General features: G+C 40.1%; 1 protein-coding gene across 1 annotated transcript in view; it reads right to left on the bottom strand.

The window, feature by feature from the left end:
* ABCC1 (ATP binding cassette subfamily C member 1 (ABCC1 blood group)) overlaps window positions 1–12801 on the bottom strand; it is a 49804-nt gene that overhangs the window by 32287 nt on the left and 4716 nt on the right. Inside the window, exons 2-5 of the mRNA XM_088523198.1 lie at window positions 4421–4597; window positions 3649–3774; window positions 2414–2551; window positions 1129–1254 (exon numbers count right to left, since the gene is read on the bottom strand). Coding sequence (XP_088379324.1) covers window positions 1129–1254; window positions 2414–2551; window positions 3649–3774; window positions 4421–4597 — 567 coding nt within the window. The remainder of the gene's footprint in view (window positions 1–1128; window positions 1255–2413; window positions 2552–3648; window positions 3775–4420; window positions 4598–12801) is intronic.

Genomic DNA, 12801 nt, shown 5'->3' with positions numbered 1-12801 from the left:
AGCATCTTGTAATTATTTTAACTGTGATCAAAGCAGAAAAGGTTTCCATAAATCCGCAGTGTCCATTCAAATACGTTTCATCCCCGAATGAGATGAAAAGAACGCAAAGATGAAAAGAACCCCTAGAGTCAGCAGCAGCCTTTTCTCTCTCTCCAGGCACACACAGTCTGCAGTGGTAACGCAGAGCATCACCAGCACAACAGGCAGTGAAGAGGAAGGGGACTATGGAGTCAGGAAACATAACTCATTACAGCTATTTGCAACAATCACAAAGATATCTGCGTCCCCTCTCATGCTTCAGACTTCCTTCATCAATCAGTCAGCTAACACCGTTTTTTAAAAAAGGGTGATCCTGCTTTTACAGGAGAACTGAAGTTTCTAAAACCCAGCACATCCACCACACTCCAAGCAGTGATGGGAGTCATTCCACTTTCACTCAGAAGACACAACCATGGGTGAGCAAGCAAAACAAATATCCTGCACCACTTGGGTGACTTCAAATCTAGGCTCCATAGCAGGCACAGATATTTAAGAGCACATAGAAAATGATCATCATTTGGAAAAGAATTAGTATATCCAGAACACTCTGTAACTGCTATCTCTGCAGCTGATCGGGCTCTTTCAGTTTAACTAGCCACATCGTTGTTTAGCACAAGAGGTATATATGGAAAGTCAAATGCAGTTACACAGAACAAGTTCTCCAGATGCAGACTCTGCCCCATCACTCGCAGAAGGAGCAAACATCATTATGAGTTTACTGTCTACTGCATGGTAGCAGGTGAAAGGCAGGGGAATAACAGGCAGTGTTTCAAATCTGTCTTCCCCACTAATTGGTAGAAGTGCTACTGAATATGAATGTATGAAATTACCTGGAATGCTACTCAAGAATGACTAAAAAAGTACTTTCCCTCTCTCAAAGACAGCCCACAGTTTTGCATGTTACAGGCTTCATCTGCTCCACCAGATAAAGAGCAAAAAAAAAAAAAAAAAAAAAAAAAAAACACTTTACTGGAGACTTAGGTCAGTAAGATTGAATTGTTTGGTACCTGTGAGAAGACAACCCTTTATCTTATCATACAGAACACTTCAGGTAGGATACATGACATTCCGTATAGGTTGAGCACTTACAGGATCATTTACTGTTTCAGAAAACAAAGGTGGTTGCTCTGGAAAACAACACAGTATGAGCTGTACAAGTATCAAAACAAAGTAGCTGCAGAAGGTCGCAAAACGAAAAGCATCCACTTCGGCGTCCTACAAAGGAAGGCAAGAGTCTAGTTAGAAGGTGTAAGGAATTTATGAAACCACATCTTACCACATGTGTAAAGTGGATCCTTAATTCAAGCTCTACACACTAGATAAATATTAGTCAGCCTAGCAGCAGGTGGACTGTGAGCTGCTGCTCAGACTGAAGCATGCACCAGCAAGCAGCCCTTACAGAAACACCCAACTTGTTCAGCAAACAGCACCTGTAATCAGCCCTGGTTAAACACTGCTCACCAGTAGGCAAACTGAGGTCAATGCCTGCTCTTGTGAAGGCAGGGAGGAAAGAGGGCAAAGAAGATGAAAGGTACCACAAATGGAGTCTCCTGACTTTGTATTCTTAATCAGTCACTCCATGAACACACATAACCCTCTCCTGTAAAAATGGTTAAGATACAGTTCATCCCAACATCGCACGCGCCAGTTTGAAATCAAGGTGAGAGGCACAAGAGAGAGTTACTTATATATTGGGCATCAAAGAGCTTCCAGTGCCAAGTAGTTAATTAACACATGCACAGAAAATAAGACTCAAAGGAGCATAATTTCGGTTTCAATTTGCTATGTTCTAACTGCAGACGTTCCCTTGTTGTTCAGACTGGGAGTGATACATAACACGACCTAAAGACTTCTAAAAAAGCAACATGCTATTATCAGGCAGCTCCACAGCTGAACTGACATTTGAGGTAATTTTACTATAAAATTGACTGCTTAAGAAGTATTTTACTTGCACACTTTCATTTTGTCTCAGCAGATATGCATGACCAAATTGCGTTCAAAGCCAGTGTTTCAGGAAATCCACTGTATAATCAACAGGAAGATGACATAATCTCCCAGAACAGTTTCATATCAAGCACTATGAACTTATTGGGTTCAAGCAGAAATATCCCTTTTCTGTAATATCTAGCAAAACTTCTCTTGGCAGCTGTTGCTACAGGAAAATCATTACGAATTTCATTAGCATTTTAAAACCTGAAAGACAGGGGCTAGTAAGCTTGGCTCACTTTGCTTTTATAGAAATGAAAGTACACTGAATGGATCATTAATTGACTTAGCATCTTATACACTGGCAGTTAACATAATTAGCAAGCAACTACTCGGTTTTGTGGTAGTTGGGATTATTTCCAACTGCATGAGGCTAACAATAACTTACCATAGTTAAGGCATGTATTATTTTCGATCTAAAAATTATTGTGGCACATGACAATGAGATGAACCAGAAAATCATCATTACACCTGAGGACTGGACTCCTTTTATTCTTTCATATTGTATTAAAAACGTGGCAAGCAACTGTGGACAAATAAGATAAAAATATATTCACAAGGTTTCAATTCTACAAGTCACATATACAAAGTACTATGTTAAAGTGTATTTATTTAGCTTTCCAGGCCCAATATCTCCCAGGAATTCTAACACAGGGATATTTTCAGGGTATCTCATCATGTTAAAGTATAATTCAAAAGGAAGTTTAAACTGGAAATCCCTGAAACAGTAAAGGACTTCAAGTACTAACTACTTCCTGACTACTTCTTTTAAAACACACAACCCCAACCAATATTGACCAACCATTATTCTAACACTGTACTTTGAGCACTTTCAGAGCTATATATGAAACTGGTGCGATTTATAATCTCATTTGGATACTGCAACACACATTTTTAATCAGTCTCATAAAAGCTTCACGCTTGCACCATTAAATGATCACAAATTAATGAAGAGGACTTGCACTGTCTGTATGGTTTTGGGTTTGTTTGTTTGTTTTTCCCTCTCTCTCTCAATCGTTCTTTACTGCTAGCATTCCAAATCTGAATTAATCTAAAGCAACGAATGAACGGCAAGTCTTTCTCCTTGCAATGGAGGTTGAAGTGATACTGAAGTAGAACCAGACTACATCTAACATTTAAGCAGAAAATGTTAGCTGGGGATTTGTGCTGTATTTAACTTTCCCTCATACTATCAAACAAATTGGAAGAAAACATGCACTGCAGATCTGCTACACGCAACACAAGTTTGTAATGCAATACATGAGAAGACTTCAACAGTGTTAAAAAATTCAGCAAGTTTGAGTTGTAATATCTAGCCTTAATCAGCCTCCCTGTCTTGACTCCTCCACCCAATATTTGAATTAAAGAACTTAATGCCAAAATAAAGCAAGATAACTAGCATCTACTTACATGCTGACATGCAACATACTGAGCAGAGCTGGGTTTTTTTATATATATATTAAAAAATGAAAATAAAAGCAGACATCAAGAATAATTTCCCAGTTCAACTGCAAATTATGTCTGTAAATAAAGATTGTAGCTTAAAGAATTAAAACTCTGTGAATAATAAGAGATATGTTGTTTCAAAGTCTTGTGTCGCCAAAAGCTATAATAAAAACTTACCATTGTTATACCCAAGACTGTAGGGCTAATGAGAAAAAATGGAGCCCGAAAAATATTTTGACTTCTTTCCCAGAAAGAGTAGAAAAGGTCTGCCCAGCAGACTATCCACAGTATTAAGCCCAAAGCCTGGAATAGAGATGTACATTTTATACATCAGTTCATGCAGTCTGAAAAGGCCAATTAAGCAGCATAATACACACACACTAAGTGTAACGCATTAGTGTAAGAGAAGTCATAATCAGATCACCTTTTTAGGGCAATCACATTTAGTAATAACATCTTGGAAAGAAGAGTAGTTTCATTTTACCTAGTAAATCCCCACTAAAAGAGGAAGAAAAACAAAAGCATGTTAATTCTTACTACTACAGAGGCATATCAGTAAGCAGGTAACTGCTGAATTTCATTCCTGAACAGAAGATTAAAAAGACAAACTCTTCAATGCACCAAGCTAACTATCATATTCCTTCTTAAAACTTTCCATTTATTCTATGGAAAAACTACTGTCAAGGGCACATTGAGTTCCGATTTCACAAAAGATGGAACAGAACATGTGCACTGGCTCTAAAAGTCCGTTGGAAGTTGACAGAATAATGAAGTCTTTTTGTTACTGACACAAAGGCCTCAAGATTTAGCTGACTCAAAGTGGTCCTCTCCAACTGCGCTACAAAGGATTTGTGTGTTTTCTGACACGCTGAGTACAGTTCAGAAAGCCTGTTCATATAAGGGCAACAGAAATACACTTAAGAGGTTATGATTTTAAGAAAATACAGACCGTTTTGGCTTTGTTGAGGTGTGACATTTGGATGTATCCCCGGTCATGATAACGAAGGTATAGGAAGTAGACTGGGAAGCAGACCCACAGGTAAATGCAAGGAATCCAAACCAGGACTGTGTTCTGAAAGCATGGGGTAAAATCTGGATTTTCTGTGTGCCATGTCAGATTCCAGTCCTGGGGAGACAAAATGGGCTGAGTTAAAGGGAGAGGAAAAAGCCACACATACATATATGAAAAGTACTTAAGTATTTAAAAAAAGAAATAGCCACTACCTATCTTGCTCTGAACCTTACTGCATATAGACTTAAATGTCCATTAAACTGGCTCTACATTATTATGTTTATAATTTTATTGCACTTGGCATAGCTCATGTTTTAAACCTTCACAGGAAAATACTAGTTGGTTATACAGCAGCTACCAGTAAAGACAACTCACTCAAATAGACTACCGGAATCTTCAACAGTACTAACCAAGAATTTTCACATTATGATGGCAAAGAAGTAAGGCAACAATGCTAATTATCTGCTACTACAAACCGCTGTGTATGGACAACGAATGCCCAGATATACACCACTCCCAAAGTAAAAGCATGGGAGTTACCTGGCAAGAAGTAAAAACCAACTGCATGAGACAACATTACTGCACTACATGTGAAGTAGCTTCAGAGCACTGAAGTTTTCTGCACCAATCCCAGCTGAGCCTTGCTGCAAACTCCCTGGAACAGCAGGCAGAGCTGAGCAGAAGAGGCTCATCCTTGCAACCTGCTTCCTACTCCACAGGAAGATGATCTAAGTTGATATAATATGATTATAATTATATTGATTATAATCAATATATATTGATTATAAATGATCACCATTTCCCTATTTCTCTCAACATGATTCTTGAAAACAAGAAAAGTCAGAACACGTTCCAAAACAAAACTGATGTTCAAAACTGATGTTTCCAGTAGTCAAAATGTGATCACACCATTGCCACTGCAGTACAAGGACTATTTATGACAGGCTATTTAGTAAAACAAACATTGATTCAGCAAGTTTTAGCCATCTGTCAACTTCCTTTGTAAAGGACTGGATAATGTGATAGTAAGATACTGCCTTTGCTGGGAGATGATCGTTTCCCTGGAGCGCTAGGGACTTCGCCTCTCCAGGAGGCTGATGCAACACACAAGCTGCAGCAGCGAAGGGGCTGCGGCAGTCGCGGCTGCAGCGCGGCCACCGCTGCAGCGCAGCTCGCAGGCACCTGGGCAGAGAGCCATGCAGGCGAGACGAGAGGTCACAAGCCCGAGAGGTCACCAATCAGCGTCACCTCCAGCTACAAAACACCTGCCTCACAGGGTGACCCCGCTCACAGCCGCACATAGCACCGGTACCACTACTGGAACATGACAGCAGCCACTAATCGGCTCATCCGCACGCTCCTGAGCTGGTCACAAGAACAAGCATCATTATCCGCGTTTCACACCCGGACACAAGGAGGCCAACCTGCTCCGCCGACCACGATGACAGAGCTGAAAGCACTGCCCTGCTTTTGGGGCTTCCAGGCATCTGTCCTTGTTCATCCTTCACTCCTACTGATTAAACAGCTTCAAACACTATAATAAAGAGCGGGTACTTGAAGAAAGTGCAATAAAAAAACAGCATATACACCTTGCAAATATTTAAACTCAACACCAACCGTTATTTTATCATTGATCAGTTTGATCCCTTGAACCTGGCCTTTTTTTTTTTTTTTTTCCTCCAATAAAGGTAATCATGTCTAACCTTAAACAAACAAAAAAAAATTCTTTTGAAAATTTAAAAATGCTTTCCTTTCCTCATTTCTCCTCATTTTTATCTTCTTTGGGACTTCTTTCTCAGAGTGAACAGATGATGTGCAGACTGCACACAGATACTATATTTCTTCTAGAGTTCTCTAAAATTCTTTTAATTTGTTAGCTTTAAAAAAAAAAAAAAAAAGTCAAAAGACCTCTCCCTGAGCTTAATACAACCAATTCAATTAAATCAGTAAACCTAGATTTTTCTAGGGATTTACAAAATGCTGAAGCAAATTAAAAAACCCACACGGCTGAGGCATAAAACTCCCTGATTACGTGCAGAGAGGATCTACGCCAGGGTCACGTCAGGTCTGCAGGGGAAGGCAGCGAGCTCGTGGTGCGCCACGATATTCAGCTGAGTCACCCTTACGTTCAGCCGCCACTCGGCTCTTGGGCTATCGAGCCCAGCTGCTCCGCAGCAGCGCAGCCAGCAGGAAAGGTCTCGTGACTCTGCGGAACAGCTTGCAGACTCTGCGGAACAGCTTGCAATTCAGAGAGTTAACATGAATATATAAACAGACCGGGAGGGTTTAAATAGATTTAAAAAATAAAGATAAAAAGGAGAGCTTTGATATCATTTAATAAATAACAATTTAGGATATATCTGTGCTGTTTAAGAAAGTTGCCTCCTTGCTTCTACTGTTGTTTTTAAACACTTGCTACAAAATGACTGGTGGCAAAGAGAAGGACACAAACGCAGAAGTCACAGCTGTGTGACAGCCCAAAGGAAGCAGGGCTGCACACACGACCGCTGTGCACGGTGTCAGCAGGACATGCTAATATTGCGTGCTATCTTCAGTTCATCTGACCCACACGTTTGTCTCGCATCAAGATATTGCCAAATAACTGTTGCATTGTCCCCTACCACAAGTATTTCAGAGTTAAAAGTCAGGACAACCGGGCAAGTTTGCAGTAAGACAACTGCTAGACTTCAGCAGCCGTAGCAAAATCTGTTTATTTTCTTGTGCCCCCTTCCAGAACTTGATGCTGAGGCTGCTGTCATCAAAAGAAGTTTTCTGCTCATCTTAAACAGAGTATTCTCCTCTGCACACAGAAAGGGTTGAGGTATTCCTTCCATATTCATTTCAGGTGACAAAAGTTGGGTAAAGCACTCATGAAAAGACAGACATGACCCTTGGGTGGTAGTTTTTCCTGTTGGCTCCCTTGGAGCAGCCCTGCAGACCCTGTGCCTGCGCTGGGCGCGTTTCAGGGGGCTCGACTGCAGCCGAGCGTGTCCCCCCGCTCAGCCCTGCCGGCAGCGGGGCCGCACAGACGGGGCGCTGCGAGGGGAGCCGCTGCGGGAGCAGCTCCCCATCCCACCCGACACAGCGGCACTCGCCACGCACGGAGCCCAGGAGGGTCGTACTTGGGGATCCGTCACCACGGAAAGGCCTTGCCCAAGCTTGGCCACTTCGTGAGGCTCTGTCCCAGCAGCAACGCACCACCCTCACCAGCAGTTGATGTGAATCACACTCCAATTACAAGACTCAGCCGCACAAGTCTAGGCCAGTTCTGCCATTGTAAACCACGCTCCTCCCTTGCTTTATGTAATCCAACTTGGACAGTTTTATTTTTTCAGCACAATTCAATTTTTTTTTTAAAGCTAATGTAGAAACAGTCACTGAAGCAGCCCTTTGCTATTAACAGACATTAACTAGCAAAATTAGTGAGTTTTATTTATTCTGACTCTAGTATTCAAAACAGCATTTTAAGCATATTCTGTGAAAACAAAAAGCCCTCCCACATTTGCATCTCAAGTTTTAGCAACACTAAAGTTTCCACTCTACTGAAAACACCCAACATTTTCATGTTTCAAGGGCGCATAAAGTGACAGAGATCCAAATGTTCACTGAACGCCTACACCAACGAGCAGTCTCCCGCCATGTAGCAGTCCATAAAAAGGAACATATTGCTGACTGCTCTGATGTGGACAGCAAGGACCCAGGTTTGGTAGGAAGAATCTTAAATTGCATTGTGCATGGAGATGCGCTGGTTGCCTGTGAACACCGGCTGCACAAGAAGATTTTTCTAGAGGGGAAGGGGAGGGCTAAATTTTGGAAGTTTGGGCTATGGCATTTAAGCAGTATACTCGGGAGGCGGCCTGTAGTTTAAACCATGACTGCAGGAACCCACATGAATAAATCACGAACAGAATCACTGAGTCATCCTTGTTCCTTTTCAGCAGACACAGGAATGGAAGATATCTGCTACTGGGTTCATTTTACTCTGTTCTAAAACCTATACTGTAGTCTAGAAATGCCATTTCTGATATGCTAAGTAGTTGTTGGGTTTTTTCTTTTTTCATTTTGATCCCTGGGCAAGTTTAAAGTTTTCCAGAACAACAAATGTGTATTTTTAAACTCCGAACAATTTTTATTTTTTCAGACAGCTTTCAGTTCCATTTCTATCCCCGCAGTTGCAAAACATACCACTCCAAGATTTTAAACAAGGCTGGATAGTCCCCAAGCAGATAAGTGAAAGGGTTTGTACCTAATGGCACAGTTGTTCTCATGGCACAAAAAGGCCTCCTATCCCATTTAAGGTAAAATCCTCTGCCTCCAGAACTAGCAAAAGAAATGCTTGATGTTCTCAGAATCACATGGTAAACCACTTATTTAATAGCATGGAAACTCTTGGAAAATAAAGAACAAATTACATTCTTAAAACAGTTAATAAAAAAAAAAAAAAAAAAAAAAAAAAAAAACACTTTGTCAGTAACTCTGACAAAACTTCTCCTTCCTTCTCTATGAAGGGAAGGAGGAGTACAAGAAAGTTATATCCTTGAAGCTACCTAATTTCAGGAATAACAGTATTTGATACTGGGTGGAACTTGGCTCCAGGCAGCCTCCAACCCAGAAAGCAGGAGCAGCTGCTAAGTGAGCAGCCACCAGCTGCCTGATCTCTTATCAATAATCCTGTTTGATCCATGTCACATTTTAAATTTCTCAGTAGCAAAACTGGAGAGATCAAAATCACCTGGCTTCACGCCTGCTGTGCAGTAGATGAGCAGAAACACTTGCTGCCAGCTATGCTGCTGAATCCACCTGTGTGAACCAGCTCAGACTTACACATGCCTTGCACATTACTACACATCTGCAGTTATAAAGCCACTCAGGAATTTTAATATTAAGGTTAACACATATTCCTGCAAATGGAGCTTGCCACAGACATAGTTATTTCCCACGGGTTGGGGGTGGGGGAGGAGGGGCGGAACACCTCTTTTGTAGTATCAGAATATGATTTCTCAATCTTATCTTCCAAATAACTGGATTTTTTTTTCCACTTAAGGCAATACAAGAAGTTAGTTACTTCTAGCAATAGCATTGTTATTCTTGCTGACAACTTTCACTGCAGCATCATCACTTTCTTACTGACATATAAAGTCTCACAACTGGAAGCTCTAACTACCATTCTAAGCCGACTCCCAAGCAGCACTTACACAGCCCTGACCCGGCCATCCTCCCTGAGCCTGGCACTGCAGCATCAGCCCTAAGCTGTCCGCTATCTGGGACAGCAGATTGACTCCCTGCCTTTCCCCAGATAGATGATTTTATTCATCCGGCAAAGTCAGCAGTGACAAAAAAAAAAAAATTAGCATTGATGGACAACAGGAAGGTGAAGAATAACTCCCTTCTAGGCTAGCTTAAGAAACTGCAGACCTCACCTTAGCCACTCGCTAGCAAAGCTAAAGGTAAAAATAGATTACAAATGGTGACACTGTTAACCACACTGAAAATTAGGGGAAAAAACAAACTTAAGTGATCCGAATTTTAGTTTCTGTAATAGGGATGAACTTTAAAGAGCCCTTCAAGGTTATTTGGATTGCCAAAAAAAAAATAATAAACTTAAAAGTTTAATAAAGGTTTTAAAAGAAAAAAAAATAATGTTCTCAAAGTGCCATAAACACAGCATCCTTATTCTATCATTCAGGCTTTGAACTGAGCAGAGCATACTTAGACTAGAGCCTAGAATAAGCACTACCATACCAGATCTGTACCAACATATCATTTGGCCTGCTGGGCATATTACTTAGGCTAAATTACAAGAGCAAACACAGTTGCATCTGAGAGCATGTAGAGTAAAAACCACGAGGTTTTCAGACATTTCTTCAAGCCTGTAACAGCCTGATTAGGTTATGTTCTTGTCTTCTCCTGCCACAGAAGAGAAGCATCAAGGTTAATTACAGAACTGGCAGGTACGCATTAGATTCAGATCTCAGACTCTCACAGAGATTATGTCTCCACCCAGGGAAAAACATGTGATTTTCTACTAGAGGAGAACTAAGCCTAGCATTTGATTGTTTCTCTCTATATATTTTTTCCTTTATGTAAGTGTGTTGTTGTTTTTGCAGACAGTCAGAACTCAAAATAGTTTTCTCTGTAAAGTCACAAATGGAACAAAACAGCAGTCAGGGAAGCAAGGATGAGATAACAGTGTTTAGTAAAAGCTAGAAAAATATAATACTGCAATTGCAGTGTAAGAAGTCTTAAATCCAAAAAAAAAAAACAAAAAACAAAAAAAACCCACCAACTTTAAATCTTCCACAGGCAAGCCTCCCAGCTCAAAAAACCTCACAGAAAACCTCCCAAAAAATCATGTTCAAATCTTGACTTCATTTGGAAGAAGACAGCAAGTCTCCCCTTCCTTCTTCATTTCCAAGCAATTCTGAAGCTTATGCTTAATTCTTGTATTCTCTCAATGTTGTCACAGAACAAGCTAACAACAGAAAGAGAAGAATATTTAAATTCACATTATAAAATAAACAGGGATACTAAAGAATCTTAAATCATTTATATAAATAATATCTAGTGGAGGAAAAAAAAAATGACAAGTGTTTCAACCAACAGGACTATATACCTGTGTCTCGGAGTTTTCTATTTAAAGCCATTTTCACAAGACAAAGTTCTCAACAGCAATGACTTATCAATGAAGAAAAATCGTGTTGGGTAACACATCCAGAATAAGTGAATAAAAGCATCTACCTTCTAATTCCTAGTACTAAACTTTAATCAGGTGTCTGCACTTCATCAAATCCCAAACATCAGTCTTCTGAACGTTAATAAAAAAATTAGAAAAATAAAATTGCTCTATCCCCCCATTACAGAGAGCATTGCATCAGCTGAAAGAGCAAAACTGAGGCATGGCAAGAAAAAAAGCCCCGTCTTAGCTTCTGTCCAGCCCAAGAGGAGAAGCTGATGCCAACAAACTACCTAAGAAAGGAGCACCTACACTCACAGAATTTACAAGAGCTGATCTAAAAGTCTCTGAACTATGGCAATTATTTTTTTTTTGATTATGTCTACAAGTACGATTAGACAACATTTGGCTGTGTGACAGAGTATCATATAACACCTATATTTTTAGAATCAAAAGGAGAGCTATTATCCTTCCATATTTTTTACCTGAAATAACTTATTTAAAAGCACACTGCAGGGGGGGGGGGGGGGACGAAGGGAAAAACACTCTTCTTTAATCTCTTTATTTTTCCCCACTTAAAATAGTATTTTTGCTTAATAATGCAACAGTTAACATACCAAGCTTCAAATCACGGTTGCAAGGTTGAATATACCTGCATAAAAGACAAAGAAAAACACTAACATAACAGTTTAAAGGCAACCAGATGGGCAATCTGTATTCAAAGCTATGAGAAACAAAAACAGTGACAAAAAGTAGCGCAAGGAATTCTAACTCTATTAAAAGAAAGTAAAAGGTCAGTATCCTGCAGCAGGCGTTTTATGGGCGTTGACCCAGAATGACTTCAGTGCAACCCAAGTTAACCTTCACGTAGTCTGAATATAGCACAGGGTTTCAATGTAAACCGCATCAGAATTACACGGTACAATACAAGTTATTCAGGTTATTCACGCTTTTTTTGTCTTTTTTTCTTCTTCCATTTGTTCGTTTTAATTTTCAATGTGAATATTTGAAAATTGCACAGAACTGATAGCACTAAAACTAAAGGTCCTCTGTTAAGAAAACTCTCACCAAAAGAGTATGAGACTTCATTTTCTCACACTTTCCCTAACCTGATCTACTTCTAAATAAATAGGCACAAGATGGTTTAATTTCTATGCAAAGTCAAAGCCTTGTTTGGATGACCACTAAGAAGTTGTTACACAGGTTTAAATCAGAGAAAGCTGAGGAGCAGCCTGCTTCAATCCCACACAAATCCTGCAGCCTCCAGCTTTGGCTGGCGCAGACACACACTAAACCCATCACAACCACCAAGTCATAGGAATGCAGCAATCAACTTGTAATTATGTTAAAGGCACTGTCTTGTGTAAAGGTTTTGCAGTTTAACCCTCTGCTCCTCTCTTACAAATCCTGTCTGCACGTGACCCACCCAGGTAGGTAAGTAGTTTATGGTCTGGGTCTGTATACTCATTAAAACTCTTAATTCCCAGCTTGTCACAAACACATTCACAAACTCAGTATCATTAAAACCAAAGGAAGTAAAAGCTCTCATAATGCACCAAACACTATCACAGCAGCAGAAATTACCTTCCTAGTTCTCACAATCCCACTGGAAAAGTCAATGAACCTACAATGAAAACTAGACAAT

This window comes from Tinamus guttatus, unplaced genomic scaffold, assembly GCF_059628265.1.
Source record: "Tinamus guttatus ecotype Peru unplaced genomic scaffold, ASM5962826v1 Tinamus_guttatus_pri_ptg000172l, whole genome shotgun sequence".
NCBI classification, from domain to species: domain Eukaryota; kingdom Metazoa; phylum Chordata; class Aves; order Tinamiformes; family Tinamidae; genus Tinamus; species Tinamus guttatus.
This window is presented reverse-complemented; position numbering and strand designations above follow the sequence as displayed.